Raw genomic sequence first — 15854 nt, 5'->3', positions numbered from 1 at the left:
TATGTGGCTGACAGAGCGCTAATGTGGCAAATAATTATAGGGCACGTGGGAACCATTTTTTAAAAAGCCCAAAATTACCCCTCACTCCCTTAGTTGACCCTCACTCCCTCCTCTTCTGAATCACCCATTCGTGAAACCCTAATGCCCAAGCCCCACTATAATCGGTGACCAGAATCGACTAGTCCAAACTCGCCGGAGACCCTAACCGGTCAGCCTCCCTTCGCTGACATTGAGGAGATGAAATAGCGTTCAGAACTCTGCCGTGAAGCTGCTGTTGAAATCGAAGCTCGTATTGACTTATAAGGTAAAATCGTTGGTTTTTCTTTATAGCTTTATTGGAATGTACATATACGTTTCTATAGCTTGATGGGAATGGGTCAAAGTATATTGATTTATACGTTTCGAAGACAAAGTCTATTTTCAGGTTTTCAGTGTAATGAAAATACACAAAAGTCCACTTTAAACCTAAGTTTTTGCTCCAGTGGAAAAGTGACAAGGCAACCTGCAAGGCCAATGAAAAAGTGTGTCATATATATAGAGCTTTTTAGTTTTGTCACTATAACAAGGGACAAGGGTTTATGTTTAAAAGTGGCACTTATTTGATTTAGTGGTCCCTAGTGTTTAGTGTTGAAGATTCCATCAGACATTGAGGGACCACATGCTATATTTGAGTGACTTTAATAATTTTGTTTGGCTTGCTGTATAGTATTTGCATATGGTAACCACTATGTAACTTTTGCTATATTTGAGTGACTTTAATAATTTTGTTTGGCTTGCTGTATAGTATTTGCATATGGTAACCACTATGTAACTTAGTCCCCTGATTTTTTTAATGATATCACAAGGAATTATTGGCTCAAAATCACCGAAACAAATTTACTTGAATTCATTAAAAGATTGTTAGCAATATTAATGTAGATGTTACACTTGAAGTTTGTAATAGATAGGTACTTCATCCAATATTTTTTTACACTTTGTTTGTTATAGGATGGATGAAGACTTTCAATTCACCATATGTCTTCATTATGGTGGGAAATTTAAGAATAATCCATTCAGGTATGATGGGGGGAAGATAAAGAAGCATGAAGACTACAATTCCAATGAAATGTCAATGATCGAGATGATTAGTATCATTAGAGAGTTTGGTTATGGGCCCCTTGATTTGTTGTTATATAGGGATCCTGGTTTACCATTTGTGGGAGGCTTAAAGCCCTTAGTATATGACAATGATGTTGTGAAAATGGTGGAAATTATTAGAGGGCACTATGAAGTTGAGCTATACGTGACGTTCTTGGAAGACTTTGGGCAAGAAGATACAAATAATAGAAAGGGGGGAGAGAGGGCAAAGGTTGATAATGGGGCCATTAAGGAATATGATAGTGCTTGTGAAGTCCATTTTGGTGGTAGTGAGAGTGACAATGATGATATGTTTCATATGTATATTGGGAATAAGGAAGTAACACCAATAGAAAATACAAAAGGGAAGGAAATATATGAGGAAACGTCAATAAATGGCAAGAAGCAAAATGCAAAGGGTGTTAAGAGGAAAAAATCGAGAGCTTGTAGGAACAAGGCTACTGATGGTAGTGGATCAGGTGATGTTGGACCAAGTGTTAAAGTGAGTGGGCCAAAAGTAGTAATTGATGGCCCAAGAGGTACTACTACCAAGGCTATTGAGGATAGATATGTGTCTGATACTTCTGCTAGCTTGGTTGGGTCTGATTCAGATGCTGAGGATAGACCTCAGTATCCTAAATATCGTAAGGGTCCTATATCTGAAATTAGTTTTGAAAAAGGGATGTTGTTTGCATCAAGCAGGAATTCAAGGATGCTATAAAAGACTATGCTGTGGGAAAAGGGTTTAATGTAAGACTTGTTAAAGATGACTGCATTAGAGTAAGAATAAAGTGTAGGCATAAGTGTCCTTTTGTTATATACTGTGCAAAGAGGAAGAGCATGGACACCTGGCAAATTAGGACATATAATGATGAGCATATATGTGGGAGGCAGTTTAGGAATAAACAAGCATCATCCAAGTGGCTAGGCAAGAATATTGTTGAACAATTAAGGACTAACCGAAATATGAAGTTGAAAGATGTGACAGCACATGTGTATAGTACTTTCAATATCCATATAAACAAGGGGCAGGCTCAACGAGCTAAGTTGAGGGCAAGTGAGGTATTGGAGGAGACATACAAGGAGCAATATGCACAGTTGGGTGATTATTGTGAGGAGTTGTACAAAACTAATCCCGGTAGTACTGCAGTACTTTCAGTTAACAGACCCCATCCAGAGTTGCAGCCATATTTTGAGAGATTTTATGTTTGCCTAGATGCTTGTAAGAGGGGATTTCTGAGTGCATGTAGGCCATTTATTGGGGTTGATGGATGTCACTTGAAGGGTGAATTTACAGGGCAGCTTCTTACTGCAGTGGGCAAGGATGGCAACAATGGAATTTATCCAATTGCGTTTGCCGTTGTTGAAGCCGAAACAAAAGAGTCCTGGACTTGGTTCCTTTCACGATTGCTTGAAGATATTGGAGGTGTGAATGAGCGGAGATGGACTTTCATGTCTGATCAACAGAAGGTAATGATTTGCTTTGCCTTTTTAACCACATTCTAGTTATAAATGCATGATTATTGATAATGCTAATTTTTGTTATATAATAATGTACAGGGGCTGGTACCTACGTTTGATGAGCTTATGCCAGGTGTGGACCATCGATTTTGTGTCAGACACCTATACAATAACTTTAGTAAGGAGCACAAGGGAAAACTACTTAAAGATAGGATGTGGGCTGCTGCAAGGGCCACCAACATGGGTGATTTTCGAATTGAGATGGAAAATATTAAGAAGATCAATCATGAGGCATGGGAGTGGTTAGTTGCAAAGCCACCAGAGTTATGGACTAGAGCTGCATTTAAGACATTCCCAAGGTGTGATGCTTTGACCAACAACTTGTGTGAGAGTTTCAATGCATTAATCCTGGAATTTAGGGACAAACCTATCATCACCATGATTGAAGAAATTAGATGTTGTTTGATGGACAGATATGTTAAGATGAAGCAGCTGATTGCTAGATACAAGGGTCCTATATGCCCTAGAATACAACACAAGTTAGAAATAGAAAAGATAAATAGTAGACTGTGGGTTGCAGTATGGTGTGGGGATGAAAAGGTCTCTAGGTTTGAGGTGAGAAAAGCACCTAATAGATATGTTGTAGACATAGAACAACGTACATGCTCTTGTGGGTTATGGGATGTGTCTGGGATTCCCTGTGTTCATTCTATAGCTGCACTAGGATCCAAGGGTGAGCAGGTTGAGGATTATGTGCACCAATACTATAGGACAGAATCCTTGGCTGCTGCATGGGAGCCGTGTGTATATCCTACTAGTGGTAGTGACTTGTGGCCTTAAAGCAATAGAGATCCAATACTCCCTCCTCCGCATAGGAGACAACCAGGCAGACCAAAAAACCTAAGGAAGAGAGAACGTGATGAGCCAAGAAACCCATACAAAATGCCAAGGACCAATACACAGATTAGATGCAGTCAGTGTGGGGTATTGGGCCATAACAAGAGAAGATGCAAAGACAATGAGGCATTAAACCAGCCGAGAAAGAAACCAGTGAGATTTATACTCAATGATTGTAATTAATTAGTTAATGTTTGTATTAAGTGATTATTGAAATTAGTGGGTTGGCTTGGTATATTTTTGACAGGTCAAGAAAAAAAATGGAGCAACAAATGTAGCAAGTTCAAGTGGTCCAAAAACGTCACAGGTGAGATAGTAACAATTTCAAAGAAATTAAGTAGGTATAAGGGATGTGGAAGAATCTACTAACATGCATAATTCATGTCTTAGGATGATAAATAATTCTTCTTATTGTTTGCAGGTTAAAAAAATAAGCAGGAAGGGACCAAAAATAGGGAGCTCCTTATCACAGCCACAGCCACAGCCACAACCACAGCCACATCCACCATTATATCCACATCCACAACCACAACCACAGGCTAGAGGCAACTCTGGAGTATCACTGGAGACAATGGTTGCAGCAAGTCAGGGGTGTAGAACTAGGTTCGAGCAGTATTTTAGTACACAGTGGGACAAGACGACTAAAATACTATCCATTTTGTGTATGCAATGCCATACGAATTTTGTATTGTAGTGGCAATGACTTATTGTTTTGTGATGGTTGTATGGTTAATCATGGATACTATCCATTTTAAGCAGGCAATGTTATGAATGAATAGGAATTATAACGTTGTCTTGAACAAAGAAATCCAGGGAATTATTAAATGCTCTTGAATATAAATTCTGGATTGAATTGCTGCTTTTTGAGATTCTGAACAATGTAATGTTCCAGAGACTTTGTAATGTTCCAACACATATTGCTGTTAAGCTAGCTTTATCTTCTTCTTGTTCTTTTTGTTTCAGTTATGACAATCTGCCCCCTCCCCTAAAATTAGCTTGTAATGCAGATTGTCCTGCTTTTCCATCTTAATTTAATACAATTGCAACTTATCAAAAATAAATAAATAAATAAAAGAAGAAGCACACACTGATCCATCAATATCACTAAATTCATAAATAATTCTTATATTGTGAAATTTTACAAGCCAATACCCATCACTTCCTTACATACTCATGTCAATTAATTGTACGTACATCCTATTACATGAAACAATCCCATTTTATACACCATTTTCCAGAATTTGGTTGCTGCCACAGTGCCACTTGATTCTCTAGAGCTGAATTTGATTATCTTTGTTGCACCTGCACATACTTTGCTTCAACGAAATTTACTAACAAAAAAATTGAATGGACACAATTATTCCAAACTCATGGAAGCTATCACTGTAGCAACCACAAATGGTCCCAACCATTCCAAGCATTGACAAAAAGAAACATTCAATTCCAAATATGAAGGAAAGCTAGAATTTAACAACCTAGAAATCATGAACAAAAAACTAATAAAAACCTAGAAAATTTAACAACCCAGAATTGTATAGCACAACTAGTGAAAACCTGAATTTTTTTCATCATAAAACTGCTAGCAACCCAACCAATAGCACAAAGAATAAATAGATCCTTTCTTTTTATCCTTTACATATATGTAGTTTGGATTAACCCACAATCTGGAATCTTAAACTAGTTGATTCATGGTGGTTACCTAATTCACAGCGGAGCAACCTATAATTTCACATCTCAACGCAAGCAGAGCTTTACGGTGGAGACTAACAGCAGATTGGAGTTGCTGGTTTGATTTCAATAGGAACTCTTCCGCCGATTGGAGTTGCCGATTTTAGATGGTGGGTTTTCCATGCTTTGTGATTTGGGTTCCCACACGCATGACCATCACGGCAGAGTTTTGAACCCTATTTCATCTCCTCAATGTCAGCGACGAGAGGCTAATCGGTTGGGGTCTCAGCGAAGGGAGGCTGATAATGGGTGATTTAGAAGAGGAGGGAGTGAGGGGTAATTTTGGGCTTTTAAAAAAATGGTTCCCACGCGCCCTATAGTTATTTGCCACATCAACGCTCCGTCAGCCATGTAAGACATAAATTAACAGAAACGAACGAAGGGACGAAAACCAATAAGTTTGGAAAAGTTTAGGGACGAAAATAGAACTTTTAAAACTTTAGGAACGAAAAACGAACTTTTGTGATAGTTTAGGGACGAAAATGATATTTTACCATAAAATTATTAATTGTTGTTTAGTCTAACATAATTTAATTTGTTTGTCTTTTATAATATATTGATTAATTAAATTATTAATTATTGTTTATTAGTTGCTTTCATTAATTAATTATTAGTTAATTAAATTATTGTTTATTGGTTGCACTAGCACATATTCCATGTGTATTTACTTTCCCGTCTCATGTGCCCATCCACCCCTCACTCCACTTAACAGACAAGCCTCATGCCCCTGATAAAAAAATTTTAATTTCAACTAAATAAATTGTTTCCAAATAAATTCTTAATAAACCGTCAACAAGGATTGAACAGAGAAATAAATGCACATACAAAAGAAACAAAAAATTCATTGTTACACTATGTACACAACACAACACTACAGGTCACTAACTTTATTATATCTCAACTCCCAGTTCATTTCAAAGTTTCAAACAAACTCAATTTTTACTTTTAAAAAAAGACGCTGACAGACAAACATAACTATTTACCATTAAAAAAACTGCTATTCATATAAGCACCAAAAAAAAAAAAATGGAGACAAAAATCAACCCATAGAGCACAACACGTGGGAGGATATCCATCCACCACTAGACACTGCTAATATTTTCTTTAAGTCATTGTTTAAGTCTATTAAAAAGTGAAAGAACTCTCTCTCTCTGTGTCTTTGTATCAGACAGTTTAAGATTTTTTTTTTTTGTGCTCGTTGCTCACTTGCTCATGAGAGAGAGAGAGAGAGAGAGAGAGAGAGAGAGAGAGATGCCAGATCTGGTGCGTTTGGGCTAGGGGTGGGGCTGGCGACTCTATTGCTACCATGCCGCTGTTGCTGCTGCCTCTCCCTTCACTGCTTTACTTCAACCATCAGCCGAGTCTCTTGGGTAGGCTTAGAGCTAGGGTTTTATTTGTTTGTTTGTGTTTTTTTTTTTTTTTTTAATCTTTGATGGAATGAGAGATTAGTTTTGTTTTAAATTTTTGAAAGGCCAGACTATTTGTTTTTGATAAAATTTGGTTGATTGGGTTAAATTTTCTTTAGCTTTACTATTTAGTGATTTATGTTGTTATGCTAAATTTTTTGGGCTTGCTAAATTTTCTTTTATAGATTAGATCCATAAATTCTTTTTATGGCCTTTTAAAGTGCTAGTAATATTGTTGGGCTTTTTTGTGGGCTTCACCTGTTACAAAATTTTTTTTTTCTGGATTTTACTTGGCTATTTTTTTTGTTTTTTTTTTGTCTGAAAGTAGAACAAATAATTTTTTTTATTTATTGGAGGGTGTTCTTAATTTTGGTTGAGGGTGTTCCTAATTATTTATAAAATGGTAAACAAATAAAAAAATTAATTATAATATATAATTTATTTTTTCAGTTCAAGGTGTTCCCAGGAACATCCTGAGCTTAACGTGGCGTCGCCATTGTTTCCACGTGGTGTAACTCTTTAATCCACACCACACCTACAGTAGGAGTAGTGGTAGAAAATTAGAGAGAACCATGAGAACCACCGACTCAGAGCCCCGTCTTTATCTTCCTCTAAGTTTTCTTAATTTAAAGATTTTATATTTTTGTATTTCATAATTATGCATAAAAGAATGAGTTTATAAATGAAATAACAAATAAAATTTCACTATTTTGTAAAAGAGCAAGAGTTAGGTACAATACTTAGATGTTGTTCCTTAAATTCCCTTTTTAAAATTCTGCCATGCAGATTTTTTTTTCATAGGATAGAAGTGTATTTTTTAGTTAAATAGCCACATGACTAAATCTTAAAAGGGAAATATAAGAAATTTTTTTTTTAAAAAGTTATTACATAAGATGAAGAAATAAATATTCAGTACTTTTGATAATGAATAATTATTCCTTATTTTGAAGAATAACTATTCATAAAGAATAATAATTTATTGTAATAAAAACATAACCAAATAACTGAATAGTTATGTTATAAAAACATCTATTATATTACAGTCTACCAAACGTGTCTTTAAAGTATTAGACCTAAATTTTGTCTTTTGTAAAAAACACATGTTAAAGAAGATAAATAACAAATAATCCACGATAGGATTTTTAACTAATTAATAGAGATTCTAAAAGGTTTTATACCTTGTATAAAATAAGATTTTGACCACAAAATTTTTGTTCTTTTTTCACCTACAGTTGGTCCATTTGATGAATGATTTTTTATTTTTAAGGGTTTCAATCTATAATGTCTATTTCTAATAATAACTCTTTATTACCAAACTAATATATGAATCAATTTTTAGTGTAGACAAAAATTCAACTTCAGAGCTCTATTCATGAATAATTAGTGCAAAACAAAATCCTTAAAAGTCGTATTCTATGTTTTATTTTGTTAATAAAGTCGAGTCCTATGTTTTCACTTGGTCAGTGGTTGTTACCTCTTATTTATCTACCTCGCGCATTGTTATTTGCATGGATTATAGACACAGCAAAGATGGATTTGTAGCTGACAATTATGCTTTCTAGTCTGAGATGTAGACTGAGGGAGAATCCATGGACTTGCTTTGCTAGAACAAGATGTGTATTGACAAGTGACAACCCAATAAAGTGTTTACAATTTTGGTTGTGGGTTTTTGTTCTTGGGACCCAGATGAAAATTTGGGGGTTTTTTTGGAGCTCAACTTTTACTAGTTTTGGGAGCTGGGTTTTAGCTGTGGAAGGTGTAACTTCTTTTATTTTTTAAAAAAATCAGAACTCATTGCTTGGGTTCTAGTCGTGAGGAGCTGATATGGAAGTTTTGAAGGTAAGTTATGATTCATTGGCAGTAAAATTTAGAAAATCAAACTTAATTATTAGCTTTAAATGGTTGGCATAGTAGATGTTTGATGGAAGCTTGATAATGTCTTTCCTTACTTTGCATTATAGATCCCATTTATTGAGTAATGTAGATATACATAGAAATCTGTATAAGACTAGGTTGAATCCAGTTCTAGCTATACCTCCATCTTCAATTTTCTTACACATCAATGAAAGTGGGAAATTTCCTGAATCCAAGAAGGGTTCTGGTTCAAGTACACCTTATAGAAGTGTTGATTTTGCTGGTTCTGTAGTCAGTCAAGTGAATACAGTCGGTATCATTGGGGGGGTGTCTGTGGATTCTACACTGAATTTTTTGAGAAAACTAGTCAAGTGGAGCTCAAAGGGTGGAGAAAGTTGTGTTCCTTTTGTGCTTTGCTCTGATCCTGTGTTGAATAAAGAGGTTTTTTCACGTGAGAGAAGTTCTTTTCCTTCCCTTAGCTGTAAAAGCGATTGTACTCAATTAGATCCTACTCCAATTGTGAAGAGTTTGCAGAGTAAGAGGGCTTTTCTCGAGAATTCAGGAGCTCAGTGCATAGTGATGCCTTGTAACGTTTTGCATTCATGGCATGATGAAGTTTCTAAGGGATGTTCTGTTCCTTTCCTCCATATGGGTGAGTCTGTTGCCAGGGAGCTCAAGGAAGCAAAGTTGAAGCCACTAGAAGCTGGGAGTCCTTTGCGGATTGGAGTGCTTGCCACTGATGCAACTTTAAAAGCAGGATTTTATCAGGAGAAACTACAGAATGAGGTAAATTTTTTCCGCAGCTTGTGTCTGTTGTTGTTTCACTCTTCCTTACTCTGCAATATCTGTTTGGGGCATGTTTATTGCATTCTGGTATTAGGGGACAATAGTGTTGTAAAAATAGATTGATACATTTTAGGCTAAAGAAGTATTTTATGGACATTGGAGTACTCGGTGTAGAATTCCATTGACTTGCTTCAAATGATGATCTTGCTTGTATGGAATAAATATAAGCTTTAAATGTAGAACACTAGGCAAGAAGAATTTGTATTTCCATTGCCACCAGTTTCAGAGTCTGAAAATGGTTATGCCTTACAATCTGGATCCTTTTGTCCTTTTATGTTGTGGCCCTTGAGCTTTGAAGAGTAATTTAAGTCTCATAAACTTTATGTTTTAGTAAATTCTTCATACTAGATTATTTTACTAACATTGTTGGATGGTTGAAAAACAACGTGGAAAGGAGGGAGAAGGAGTGTATATTATTTCTCAAATTTATTGTCAGCTATCTTTGCTTCTCTATATAAGAAAAAAGATAAAAGTCTACAAGCTTAAGCTTAACGCAATATTTTGGTAGACTGTATTGTCTCGTGCTTTTGCTTTCAAAAAGGTAACTGGTGATAGAATTCTTTCTCTCCTAGTTGTATACAGGAGTAGTGGTTCAGTGGATTGTATATAGTTTAGGATAGGAATGTAAACCTGGTCTGTTATGACAGATTGTGTTGGACTGGGTGTTATTAAGAAACTTACTTTGTTCTATATATGAATTTCTGTTTTAAGATTCTCTTTTTCCTTTTCCTTTTATTTCATTTTTAAGGGCTTTAACCTATTAGTTATTTACTGTGTACTTGGTGCCCAGTTCAAATAAATGCTATTACTAATGAAAATAAGTACGTACCATTCTCCTCATTCTGTAAGTTCTATTTATGGTCTAGTTTGTTGAACCACGGTATCATACCCTTAAGGAAATGTCTTATTAGAGCAACTTATTGTGGTACATTCGTAAGAAGAACAGAAAAGTCATTGATCTAAACAGAAATGGCACATTCAATGAGCTCCACCTCTCAATCTCAACTGGCACCTCCTCTCCTTGCAAGTACTAGGTGGGCCTAGAAAGCATGGACACTTCATTTGGGTTGCCGTACCCGTGTCATAACAGTGTCCTATCTGCCATATATGTTATAATGTTTTTCAAAAATTGCTCTTGTTGATGTATCGTACCCGTGTCTGTGTTCATATCCGTGCATCATAGGTGGAGGGCGAGGTCATGGGTTCAACACCCACTTGGTGTGTGGGTATAACTTACCAATCACAAAATAAAAATAAAAAAATAAAAAATCATCAATCTAAAAGAAGGTTTCTGCTTCTCTGGGGTCTAAGAGAAGCAGTTGGTATGCAGTCTAAACCCAATTTTGGAGAGGCTAAATCTTAGATGTGAACACACAAGTTATCACTTAGGTGAAGGGCACTACTAATGGCCCTACTAAATCTTCCAATTAAGGTTTTTTCATGTTGCCTCGTTTGTGCAATGATCACATATCAAAGAAAGTCCCCACCAAAGCAAGGACATTAGAATCATACATAACAAAGACATTATGCTCTTATATACTTTGGAAATGATGTGCCAATCTATTAGTAGAAATTAAAATGCGTCCATTTTATTAACCACAACATTTAAAATGAGCCAATATTTGCCATGTACAGACTTGACGTACATATAGCTTTTCACTAATACTCATCACATTCACCTGCTTGCTGGCAATGACTATATTTTTTATATCCTCAATCTAGATGACTGATCCCTTTTCCCCCTGTTTAAAGCTGTGGGAAACAGAATGAATTCACTGAAATGATTCAATTTCTATGACATGTCCAAGCTTGCCAAGGGTCACAGTTTACATAATGTTTCTATGGTTTTTATTTCGATTTTATTAAAATTTTCCAATGTAATCCTGGAAATTTTTATGAAAGAACGAATGTAATCTGGTATATATATTGAAATGTCAACAAGACTAGTACAAGGGAAAACCATAGAAATTGAGCATAAGATGGTTTTTTGTACTTGGAACATGAAATTAATGATTTTGAATTTTAAATAGGGGGTGAGGGTCAAGAGTTGTGTTAGTGGTAAAAAAATGAAATGCTAATTAAAGAGGTGACAAGGAGAATAATTTTGGAAAGAATAGAATGCTGGAGAAAAATACATGTGGCTTATTCTGATTTAGTCTATTGAAGATCCATAGTTGACCACAAAATTTTGGAACTACAGTTTTGTTGTTGTCGTTGTTGGGAGAGGGTTGAGACTTCTTCCTTAAGTAGGGGTCTTTAGAGTCTCCATGGGAGGAAAAGAAGATGGTTTTGTGAATTTGTAGTAGGTGAAACACAGAACTATTCCCTAAAATAGAAAGCTTTTAAGACTATATTCCATCCTCTGGAAGCCTGGAAAATGATTGTAGGAAACAAAAATAAATTCAAATTAAGTGTGGCATAGATTGGACCAAAAATTTTAATTTTAGGGTTTATCCAAACAGATCCAGGCCATCACAAGAGAACACACTAATAAGTCTTTCCAAAGTGAGAGGATAAAAGCTGCATTTCAGAAAGATTTAGTGTGCTTTCTTATGATGGCCTGGCTTAAAGAATATGATACATCAGTGTAAAGAGTAAATGGGATCTATGAGGTTGGTTATGGTAAGGTCTGGCTGAAAAGTTCTCTTGCCCCTTATCTTAGCGTGGATCTAGGAAGCACAAATGCGGCATTTAGGCTGCCATGTCCAAGCCCTTTTTTTTTTCTTTTTTTATTTAAATGGCCCAATACAGCTGGGATATGGGCGGGACACAACATGGATATGGCGTGGCTCAAAAAATATATAAATATATAAAACTTGTTGTTTTGATGTAAGAGGAAAACATGAAAAGCAAAAAACCCAAAACACTTACTCACTTCAGCCACTCCAATCTCTCTCACTCTATCTCCATGCTGTGGATTATCCTAGTTTCTGGAGTATATAATTCAATACTTATTATAAAATATTTTTTTGATAAGTAACAAATCTTATTCATCAGCAAAATTTAACCAAGTACACAGGGTACTACTCATAAAACAATTTGCTCCTACACAGTACCATAATAATTCTCAAAATCTCGTTTCAAATTTCAGAAATTGTAATATTTTTAAAAATGATGATTCATTCTACACATAGTTTGTTTATTTAGTCATACAAGCAAGTGTTTTTTGAGTAATGATTGGGCATAAGGGCACGTATGGCCTATGAAAATTTTGGATCAGAGAGTGCTAAGTGTGAGATGAAGGTTTGTTAGCTTTCCTTCTTTGCGAAAATGGAAATGGGGGTCAGCTGCTCAAATATATATTTTTTTTTGTTGTACACAAAGTTTCAATAGAGTTCAATCATGTTTCTCCTAGAAGTTGTATTTATCCTTTATATAAATTTTATGTTGGAGAATCTCACCATCCTACTGTTTGCTAATTTTCCTGACAATGACTCTGCCCCTCGTTTTTGTTTTTTGATTGTGGGGAAGGATGTTTAAAAAGTCAATACATTTTTTTTTCTTTTTGGCTGGGCAGTGGGCACTATTCTGCTCTACAGTTTTTTTTTGGCTTGATCATTCTGTTCACTTCTACTTATGATGTATAAGAACATTCTTTGGCATATTTTGCATATGAGCAGGATAACCTACATTTTACTTAAAAGGTTGACTTCATTGCCATTTCATTATGATTTATTCCTTTTATGAACAACCTTTTGAATTCCATATGAACTTCTTGGCCCCTTAGTTCTAGAAGATGAAACTATGACTAGGCTTAGTAAGTTTTAGTTACTACATGAAAATTGAAATCTGATAAATTCAGTACATTCTTTTTTGACAATAGCAACTTGCAAGTAAGTATTGTTCATCTTTTCCTCTCTATGTGCAGGGATTTGAGGTTGTGCTGCCAGATAAGGCAACTATGGAACATACTGTTATTCCCGCAACTGAAGCTTTAAGCAGAAAGGACATGGAAGGAGCGAGCAACCTGTTGAGAATCTCTCTCCAAGTTCTTTTGGTGAGGGCAGTAAACTCCGTCATCATTGCCTCTGATGATATGCGGGATCTTTTGCCTCAGGACGATCCACTTCTTAAGAAATGTATTGACCCAATGGATGCATTGGTCAGGACAACTATTAAGTGGATGCAATCTGCTGAAAAAGGTACATAGAGAATACTGAGAATGCTGTTAATCACGTATCTTCATTTGTAATTTCTGTAAAACATTGTTTTTTTTTTTTTTTTTTTTTAAATTTTTTATTATTGGTAAGTGACACACACTCAGTAGGTCTTGAATTCACAACCTCATTGTCCACCTAGCACTTGCAAGGGGAGGAGCTGCTAGTTGAGCTAGAGCTCATTGGCATTTCTGCAAAACATTGTTATATAATGTAATCTTGATTCTTAAATATTCTTATCATGCGCATATTTTCTGCTGTATTTTTCTGTCTTCATTATGTCAATTGAGGGTTATTGGAAGGGAAGGACTAAATTTCAAAAATTGTTCGTGAAAGACATCTTTCTTGGTCTATTTGAAAAATTAAGCTTGAAGCTCCAGCGTTAATAAGATTATTGGAAAGAATTCTCGAAGTAGAAAAATCAAGAGAACTCATGATTTCCCAAGAGAAGCTCCAGAGTTAGTAAGGTTCTTGTTCTATTTTTTTGGGAATAATTAAGCAGAATTTTTATAAATAAAGGAATTTGAAGTACAAAAATCACATTGTACACATAACCAGGAGAAACACCCAATACCAGTAGCCAAAACCTACAGAAGACCCCCAAACAATCACCCAATACTCAATATCAAAAGTACAAGAAAACCACAAATTACACAGAACCCAGGAGAATCCCTAAATACAAGAAGCCAAACAAATTCAAGAGAACTCATGATTTCCCAATGTTTTAAAATTTCCTATTGCATAAATGATGCACTTAGCAGCAGAATCTCCAGCCTGGCCTTAACCTCTCTTCGCATTGCTTTCACTATTTGATCCTCTGTGCTGATATTTTCCTTGATGAGTAATTGCATTGCATTCCTCTCCTTCCAATTCCATACATGGTACATAGCAGGACTAAACCCCAATTTACACCAAAGAGTACACAAAGACCTCTCATTCCAGTGCTGTACTGCCCAACCAACAAGAATATCCCAATTATTATCCAAGCTCTCACGGCAACAGAAGCTTCTTTCACAGATTCTTTTTGACAAATGAACATTTAAAGACGGGATAGTCCCCTCCTCTCAATGCACAATCTGCATAGTACACAAGCAGGGTCTCCCCCATTTCCCCCCAGTAAGCTAATCGTTCTTTCATTGCTAACCAACATATAAATCCATGTTTAGGATTGATTTTGAAAACCAAATCACCTTCAAACAGTATACACCGGACTTTGGCATGATCTTAAGACCTAGCAGGATTCTGTGACCATGCTTTATCCTTTATCACTCTTGCACCAAATTGGCATTTATGGAATTAGTTGCATCATAGATTGCAAAATGACGATAACTTGGGTACAGAAAGCCATTAGGATGCCAACCTTTATACCGCAACGAAATACTAGATCCATCATCCACCTTGAATTTAATAAAAGCCTCACTAGCTCTCTTAGCCTTAATATTTTCCCCCAGTCCCAAGAGCAATCTTGTGGAGACTTCACCAACCATAAACTCCTTTCTTTGATCAAATGTGATCTAACCCAAGCAATTTTCATAGAGATGAAAGGCATAACTTTGGATTATCAAATTATTTTACTGCATTTCTTTTGGTTGAACTGATTCAATCCCTCCACCCGCCCACCCCCTTCAAATATAACGATTTTCACCTTCCTGAGCACCTGGTGTGGTCATTGCTACGCCTAGAATCCGTTTGGTTAGAGGAGTGGAAAAATTGGAGGATGGAAAATTAGTGGAAGAATGGAAAAGTGAGAGGATAGAAAAGATTTGGTTTTCTCTTATGTGTGTTTGGTTGGAGGGGTGGAAAAGTGGGAGGGTGTAAAACTTTTTTGTTTGGTTGGAGAGAAAAAGGGGAGGATAGAAAATGTAGTTTATATAAATTGACTATTATGTCCTTGTTATATAATATATAAGAAATAGATATATTTACACTCATTAAATAATATAAAAATTAACACAAATACATATACATTTATATTACTTTTTTTATTATTATATATAATTTAAAATTTATGGGCAAGATATTTAAAAAAAAAAAAAAAAAAACTTTATCTATATGACCATTGTTACATGGGAAGATATTAAAAAAAAAAAAAAAAAAAACCTTTATTCACATGGGCGACTGGTCAAACTGGAGAAAAAAAAAACAGAAACTAATGAGGACTAGGAGATAAAGAATGATGACAAAAAAAATTGAATGGCATACGAAACAAAAAAATCAACAAGAAACAATAGATTAATGAGGAATATGATGAGGACAAGAAAAATAGAATGAAGAATATAATGAGGACAAGGCAAAAAAAAAAAGAGAGAGAGAGAGAGAGAGAGAGAGAGAGAGAGAGAGAGAGAGAGAGAGAGAGAGAGAGAGAGAGAGAGAGAGAGAGAAGAACCTA

General features: G+C 35.6%; 2 protein-coding genes across 3 annotated transcripts; both read left to right on the top strand.

Annotated features, from left to right (window-relative positions):
• The first annotated feature begins 991 nt into the window (after positions 1-991).
• On the top strand, positions 992-4097 carry LOC111990413 (uncharacterized). 2 transcript variants are annotated; one of them, XM_065763406.1, is made up of 4 exons: positions 992-2586; positions 2677-3627; positions 3722-3781; positions 3896-4097. In XM_065763406.1, exons 1-2 carry the CDS (start codon positions 1957-1959, stop codon positions 3415-3417), a joined length of 1371 nt encoding a protein of 456 aa, XP_065619478.1. In that variant the 5' UTR covers positions 992-1956; the 3' UTR covers positions 3418-3627; positions 3722-3781; positions 3896-4097. The 2 variants fall into 2 exon arrangements, with proteins under 2 accessions (XP_065619478.1, XP_023877953.2); XM_024022185.2 differs by lacking the exon at positions 3896-4097 and having other exon boundaries at positions 3722-3783.
• A 3923-nt stretch (positions 4098-8020) lies between these two features.
• Positions 8021-13727, top strand: LOC111990412 (uncharacterized). The gene is made up of 2 exons (XM_024022183.2): positions 8021-9248; positions 13177-13727. Exons 1-2 carry the CDS (start codon positions 8523-8525, stop codon positions 13456-13458), a joined length of 1008 nt encoding a protein of 335 aa, XP_023877951.2. The 5' UTR covers positions 8021-8522; the 3' UTR covers positions 13459-13727.
• The last annotated feature ends 2127 nt before the right edge of the window (positions 13728-15854 follow it).

This window comes from Quercus suber, unplaced genomic scaffold (assembly GCF_002906115.3).
Source record: "Quercus suber isolate HL8 unplaced genomic scaffold, Cork oak 2.0 scaffold_505, whole genome shotgun sequence".
NCBI lineage: Eukaryota > Viridiplantae > Streptophyta > Magnoliopsida > Fagales > Fagaceae > Quercus > Quercus suber.
This window is presented reverse-complemented; position numbering and strand designations above follow the sequence as displayed.